The sequence below is a fragment of the Primulina tabacum genome, chromosome 1, assembly GCF_025594145.1.
Source record: "Primulina tabacum isolate GXHZ01 chromosome 1, ASM2559414v2, whole genome shotgun sequence".
Taxonomy (NCBI): domain Eukaryota; kingdom Viridiplantae; phylum Streptophyta; class Magnoliopsida; order Lamiales; family Gesneriaceae; genus Primulina; species Primulina tabacum.
Window position 1 is genome coordinate 25822782 of NC_134550.1, and position 8104 is coordinate 25830885.

The 8104-nt window shown below is 36.4% G+C and overlaps 1 protein-coding gene across 2 annotated transcripts; it reads right to left on the minus strand.

Moving 5' to 3' along the window:
* Positions 1-4492: 4492 nt before the first annotated feature.
* On the minus strand, positions 4493-7353 carry LOC142543177 (uncharacterized). Of its 2 annotated transcripts, XM_075650282.1 has the most exons (5): positions 7155-7353; positions 6932-7034; positions 6608-6696; positions 5993-6161; positions 4493-4818 (listed from the first exon to the last, which is right to left on the minus strand). In XM_075650282.1, exons 3-5 carry the CDS (start codon positions 6681-6683, stop codon positions 4770-4772), a joined length of 294 nt encoding a protein of 97 aa, XP_075506397.1. In that variant the 5' UTR covers positions 6684-6696; positions 6932-7034; positions 7155-7353; the 3' UTR covers positions 4493-4769. The 2 variants fall into 2 exon arrangements, with proteins under 2 accessions (XP_075506397.1, XP_075506388.1); XM_075650273.1 differs by lacking the exon at positions 6608-6696.
* Positions 7354-8104: the final 751 nt, after the last annotated feature.

Here is an 8104-nt window from a genome sequence, read left to right on the forward strand (position 1 = left end):
GACTAATTAACATGAAAAGCATTCCTGCATTCCAAATTGATAAACAACACAAATGTGAAACTTGTGTTGAGGCAAAACTAACAAGATCATCTTTTCGAACTATTGAAAGAAATAGTGAACCACTCGATCTAATTCACAGTGATATATGTGATCTAAAAGGTGTGCAAACTCGTGGTGGAAATAAATACTTCATCACTTTTGTTGACGATAGCACAAAATTTTGTTATGTGTATCTCCTCAAAAGTAAGGATGAAGCTATTGACAAATTTATCCAATATAAGAGTGAAGTTGAAAACCAACTTACCAATAAATTAAGGTGCTAAGAAGTGATCGTGGAGGTGAATATAAATCACCATTTGCTGAGTTTTGTGCTCAACACGATATCAAACACGAAAGAACTGCACCTTATTCTCCTCAGCAAAATGGCATTGCAGAGAGAAAGAATCGCACATTGAAAGAAATGATGAATGCGTTGTTATTAAGTTCTGGTTTACCACAGAACTTGTAAGGGAAAAATGTTCTAACAGCAAACTACCTTTTAAATAAGGTGCCTCGAAAGAAACAAGATAAAAGTCCATACGAGTTATGGAAAGGTAGAAGTCCTTCCTACCAATACTTGCGAGTGTGGGGGTGTCTTGCTAAGGTAGCAGTACCCACTCCAAAGAAAGTAAAGATAGGTCCAAAAACTGTTAATTGCATTTTCATTGGATATGCTCAAAACAGTAGCGCTTATCGTTTTCTTGTACACGAATCTCAAATACCTGATAGTCACAAGAATACGATAATGGAATCAAGAAATGCTTCGTTCTTTGAACACATGTTTCCAGGCAAATCTAAGGAAGAACCAAGTTCATCCAAAAGATTATATGAAACAATTGATGAAGAACAAGAGCTTGATCAAGACATTGAACCTAGACGTAGCAAGAGAGCTAGGACTGAGAAATCCTTTTGTCCGGATTTCATCACTTTCATGATGGAAAGTGAACCTCAAAGCTTCAAGGAAGCAATCAGTTCATCTGAGGGACCTCTATGGAAAGAGGCTATCAATTCCGAAATGGAATCCATTTTACAAAACCAGACGTGGGAATTAGTAAATCTTCCTCCGGGAAGCAAACCACTAGGCTGTAAATGAGTTTTCAAAAGGAAATGAAATCAGATGGAACCATAGATAAGTATAAAGCCAGATTGGTAATTAAAGGTTACCATCAACGAGAAGGGCTTGATTACTTTGACACATATTCTTCTGTATCGAGAATAACCTCTATTCGTGTGATACTTTCGATTGTCGCCTTGCGGAATCTTGAAGTACACCAATTGGATGTAAAGACATCTTTTCTAAATGGAGATTTAGAAGAGGAAATTTACATGGAACAACCTGAGGGATTTTCTGCGACTGTGCAAGAAAATAAGGTTTGTAAACTGGTGAAGTCTCTATATGGCTTAAAACAAGCACCAAAGCAGTGGCACAAAAAATTTGATAAAACCATGATGGAAAGTAGATTTAAATTCAGTGAATGTGACAAATGTATATACATAAAAAAACACTGAAAATGTATATGTCATTTTATGTCTTTACGTAGATGACATACTTATCATTGGTAGTAATGATAAGATGATCAAATCCACCAAAGAGTTATTGAACTCAAGATTTAACATGAAAGATTTGAGCTTAGCCGATGTAATCCTTGGAATTAAAATCCATAGAACATCAGAAGGGCTAGTCCTAAGTCAGTCACACTATGTTGACAAAATACATGAGAAATTCAATAATGATGACTCTGCATTGGCTAAAACTCCGATAGATACCAGTCAGCATCTATCAAAGAATCGAGGTGAAAGTATGTCTCAATTAGAATACTCTCGAGTCATTGGAAGTCTGATGTACTTAATGAGTTGTACAAGATCAGACATAGCTTATGCAGTGAGCAAATTGAGTAGATTCACGAGTAATCCAGGAGTTGAACACTGGAAAGCAATTATCAGATTGCTAATATACTTAAGGTACACTCGTGATCATGGGCTGCACTATAGCAGATATCCTGCTGTTATTGAGGGATACAGCGATGCAAATTGGATATCTGATATGAAAAACTCAAAATCTACAAGTGGATTTGTATTCACTTTAGGAGGTGCAGCAATTGCGTGGAAATCTTCTAAACAAACTGTAATAGCCAGATCCACAATGGAATATGAGTTTATAGCTCTTGACAAGTGTGCTGAAGAGGCTGAATGGCTGCGTCACTTCTTAGAAGATGTTCCAGGATGGGAAAAACCAGTGCCGGCCATATGCATGCATTGTGATAGCCAATCTGCGATTGGAAGGGCACAAAATAAAATGTATAATGGTAAGTCTAGGCATATACGTCGTAGACATGATACCATTAGACAACTACTCTCAACTGGGGTTATCTATGTTGACTATGTAAAGTCAAAGGATAATATATCGGATCCACTGACTAAGGGGTTAAACAGAGAGTTAGTTGCGAAATCGTCAAGGGGAATGGGGCTCAAGCCTATAGAATAAATTGGTGCGAAGAAAAACCCAACCTACGCTGACTAGAGATCCCAAGAACTAGGTTCAATGGGACAACCTAATTGCACTAATTTGGAGAAGCACTGTGGGGGTTATCCCTAGTCCATTCCTATTATGAAACAGTGAATATTGAGGATAAGCTTACGGCTTTTAATGATTCTAATAAGAAGCAATATAGAATCACCTATGTGAGAGAGAAGTGGGGCCGCTTTGAAGGAATTGCAGGGCTCAATTCTAGACCCTTTTGCAGAACTAGGCGTGTGTTCATGGCCAAAAAGAACACGATCATGAGAACTTAATAGTATCAGGGAGAGTCTTGTGTGAAGTATATCACAATTCACACAAACGGATGTGCAGTTCAAAGACATCACGTCTACTGTCAACCGGTGAATTAATATGCTTTCACAAAGGAAGGTTCAAAGGGTAACACCTACCTATCCTATGCAAGACTCAACCGTTGAACTTTATCAGTGGAATCCTTTCGTATAAATTTAAATTCCCATTCATGTGGGGGATTGTTGAATTAAAGGTGGGCTTTTAGGCTTATGGGCTTTTAATGTGAGTGAATGAAAATTTGGAAAGGTGGGTTTGTCCCACATTGAAAAATTGAAGTGGTATAGATAAGTTTATATTGTGTTACACTTTATGGAGGTGTAACAATGATTGGTCAAGAGGCTCTCTCTCGCGCACACAGACTCAAGGGAGGTGCAAATCATGGGCCCGATTTGCAGTGGAAAAAGGCTTGACTTGTGTGCAAGCATTCGAGCGCGACCTGGGTGCACCGAATGTCGGACCGATCAAGGCAAAAAATCGCCTAGCAGTCTATGCCATCTTTTGTTAATTATTTTTTTTTTCGGTTGAGACCTTTCACATGCCCTTGAGACCTTTCGCATGGCATGACTGTTGGTGCTTCATCTCCCCAACTGTTGGTGCTTCATCTACCATCTTAAAGGCATCTTTATGACAACCTTTGGCCTTTCGTATGGCTTGTTTCGGTATGTATAAATAGGAGATGTGCCAAGGCCAGAAAAAGAGAACAAAAAATCCACTTACTCCTACTACTACAGTTCTTCTACTTCTTCTGCTACAGTACTGCTGCTCTTCTGCTACAGTACTTCTGTTCTACTACTGTACTTCTGCTACAGTACTGCTGCTGTTCTGCTACAATACTTCTGCTTGTTCTGCTTGTTCTGCTTCTGCTCCGTTCACTGATAAAGTTCAGGTACTGCTTTAGTTCGCTAGCATAGTGCTTTGTGCTGCAACTCTGCTGGTTTGCCCGTTGAATCCTGGGAAACAGACGTCCGCTGAATCCTCGGAGCACATAACAGAGGGGGCGAATCTGTTTTAAGGAAACTGTACAAGCTACAGGCCTCGGTTTGATTTAATTAAGCATTATACTATTGTTTTGATTCACTATACTGATTTGCTGGTTTTACACATAGCTATCTGTCCTGTTTTCCATATATTTTGAACTACAATTCTTGCTTGTTTCTTGGAGTATATGCACGAACAAGGAGGAACTAGGCCTATCGGGACCCATTTGTAACAAATTGAATAGAATCATATTCTTAACATCGATCAGGGGTCACGTAATTGCACATATACCAGGCGAAGATGGGACACATTCCTTTTAACTAATATGGACAAGTTCAAGGATCCAAGAGCAGTGTCCATCAAGCTTTAAAGATGGTGGAAGTCGTTAATTAGTCAATAAATAAAATTACGAGACCACACTTTGTTAGTCTTGGACATACCTTATCGGAGCCAAAGCTGTATAGGTGGTGAAGGCCCTTCAGTGTAGATAGTTTTCGCGTATATGCCCTCAAGTCCCATATACTACAGTGTCTTCACCAGTATCAGCATGTTTCACAATTTCATTTCCGTATATGATTATCGACACTTGGTAACTGGTTGAAGTACAATTTATCATATCAAATTTTGGACATATGAATAAGTGAAAAAATAGCAAACAAACGCCTGTAAGTAAATAATATAATGTGCAGTGACAAAGGAAATCACAGGAGTACTTTTTCCTCGTCTTTTGTATAGATTATGGACTACAAGTCTTTTGTCCATCAACAAAAAGCTTAATAAGCAACAAAAAATTAAAATTTGCCCGAGCAGTGATACAATTTCAGCATCTGCTGCACTAAATTCTTAGAGTGAGCGGAAACTGGATATTCTTGGTTTTAAGGGATGGTTAGGTGTGACAACTCTACGAAGTCTAAGTGAACCTTCAGTTGCCGGTCTTCTGCTTTTGATTTGCAGACATGTCCTGAGGAAACCTATAGAGAAAAGCAATGGATTAGCATCTGGATGAGAAAAAGTTCTAATTATTATCAATGAAATGTAAAATGTCAACGAGTCAAATGTCAAATAATATTCGTACACAAGCAAATCATTGGATAAAATTTAACAGACGAGGTAAATTTGAAGAGTGATTATATGATGAGTATCATTAGGCTATGCTATCAAATAAAAAAGTACGATAAACTTGCTCATATTCCAGAGATTAAGAAAGATTTATAATCTGCTTTTTCCACCTTCCACCAAGAATATCACGAGCAAAAAATTTCTGTACCTAAGAGGGACCTATGGTGCACGACGCCGATTCTGAAAACTTCAATTTCATGGAAAACACTAATTATTTCAGAATTTACCGATGTTATGGTAAGTTTAGATATTCCTAAATCTCTATCCCCCAAAAGTCGTTCCATATAGCTTGAAATCAAACCTCAAAGCAATATTTTTTTTTATATTTTATGACTTTTCTCATGGTAAAAAGATATAAACAAGGAGGTCATACTTTTAAAAACATTTTCAGGGAGAGTCAGTCAATCACCAAATTTTCCTGACACAGGAGGTGAGAATGACACCAGCTTGACACAAGCTCGAGTTGAGCTTGTGAAATTTCACTGGTTAGCTTGAGATAATCGGAAAATACTGAGCTGAGCTCTAGTTCATAGAATCCAAAAGAAATAAGCTCATGCTTAAATTTGCGTGCTTGAGAATTGGCTTGTCTTCGTAGGCTCATGAGTTGTCTCAACTTAACTTACAACCCTAGTTTCATTCAAGGACAAGTGTTGAAATGAATTTACCAACAATCTGTTCAAATGATGTGTACGTTTACAACAATGTCAACCATAAAATATAACATGAGTGCATGTTCAATGAATCTTGAACAACAAACCGAGCAGTGCAGAACAAGATATTTACGAAACCTTTAATTATACACCACAAGGCTCACAAGCATGTGAATCTACAATGAGAGAGAACCAAAATTTCTAACATCCAGAAAACAAGATAGAGCCTTAACATGAATAACTGTAACCCCAATCTTCATTGCTTGACAAATAACTCGAGCTGTTTCTTAGAACATGAAAACGAGTTTTTAGGAACTGGTGAACTTGGTATTACGATATTGTTCAACATGACATTATGCTGAGAAAAATTACTTACATATCAGCAATTCTTTTCCTCTTATCATAACTGATGAATGGATATAACTCCTCGATAGTCATACTACCAAAATCATCACTGATATTATGATTCAATATATTAGAACCAAAACCTGTAAGGCCCAGTAAATCCTTAAGCCGCCCTTCCAAATTTTCCATGAAATAGAAACCTGTAAATATTCCAATATAAGCATATTTATCATTAAAAACATACAAGTGTGTAATGCACAAGAATCCAGGTTCAGATTTCGGACAGGACAACGGGGAATATAAAAGTTCTATCACATCTTTCATCTTTGCCCAATGAATAATTAGCATAAAGCGCTATCATTCAGTCCTTAGGTGCATAATATTCACCCTTTTAAAATTACAAATTACCGAAAGTCTCAGACCAGTAGGGCATAAACTGAGTTTGTGAGCTCAAAAGAGCAACCCAGGGTTCAGTCGCAGTTGCGGCGCGTGCTTTGTCAAAGTGATGTGTACTAGCGATAAGATTTTAAATTTAGATGTTTGAAATAGATTACTCGATACAAAATATAACATTTGATATATTTCACTAGAACTACACAATTCTTCCATTCGAGGTGAACCTAAAATATGGCTTAAGATGTCGCACCAAGATGCGTGCTCCATGCCCGAAGGTTGGCCCTACAATGTCCTCGCAATGTCTTGAGGTCAGGCGCAAGCCTCATGGCCTTTTGATAACTACGTAAACAAGATATATTCAACAGCTAATGAAAATTTTGAAAGTACATCCTGAAGAAAATCCACTTATCTTCATTATAAGTTTTTGCATATGATAAGAGTTTCTGAAAAATGATATTGATGATATTAAAAGCATACTGCAATTAAAATAAATAATAAGTGACATAAATAAAAAGGTCCGATTTTTCTATATGAATTTAATATTCAAACACATAGGATTAACAAGAGACCATACTGAGTGTTCTAAGCATCGTTAGGTCGAATTTCTCCGCTAAATCCTCATGACTGATCTTCTTCGCACGAAGATGGACCAAGTTCTTTAAACCCATCAATAAATCCTGATGAACAAAAACAACGAAATTCAAACCGCATAGCCTCTCATTAAATCCTCATAAGAGAAGATTATGCACCAACAGAGGGAAAAAAATCACGAAACTAGAAAACACAATTGAATTTACCAGTTCAGATTCCGTTAAAGAGCAAATCTAGCGGACATCGTCTATATCATTATTCCCTAGCACGTTTTGCTTATTCATGGGCTCAAATCGATGAAATACTACAACCTTCCCAGTCGAAATTCAGAAACAAAACTGGATTCAAGGAGCTCTCTGCGTGCGAGAGAGTGAACGGCGTCGACTATCCAATCTGGGGATTCAAGTAAGAAGAAAAAGACTACTCAAAAAAGGTTTTAAAATAAGAAATATCATAAGTAATTATTGTTAAAAATAAAAATTTACAGTAAAAAGTAAAAATATCAAATTCAAAAAATATATTAAACTATACACTTTATAAAATTGTATCTATTCAGTAGTGTTTTTCTTCGCAAATTGAGAGACGTAATTATAGAATTTCTTTGGAAATAATAAAAAAATAAATACATTATTACATACATCATCACACACTAATTTTCAATATTTACAGCTCTTATTTTCAATATTCAATAATTTCAACTCTTTATTTTCAACACAACTCTTTATTTTCAACACAACTCTTTATTTTCAACACTCCTCCTTGTGATGATGATCGTAATATAATAATTATCTTCATTACATGTTTTATACTGTCCCGTTAAAACCCTCACTAGGAAAAACTCATTGGGATAAAAATCATAGTGAGGGAAAAAGAGTACAGTCACATAAACTTCCCCTCATGTTAACACGAACGATTCACAAATTTCGTAGATTGCGCATGTAACGTACCGAACTTTAAAACTACGTAAAATTTGCGGGAAATAAATTTTTTTCTCAAATAAGTAAAAATATTTCAAAATGCAATATAAATAAAATGCTTGACTAAATATTTGAAAATGCGTGACTAAATATTTGAAATATAAACGAGTACAAACCATTTCTGTGTCATCAATGTCACAATCAAAACGGGCTTGCAAAAGTACTTGTTTAAACAACAT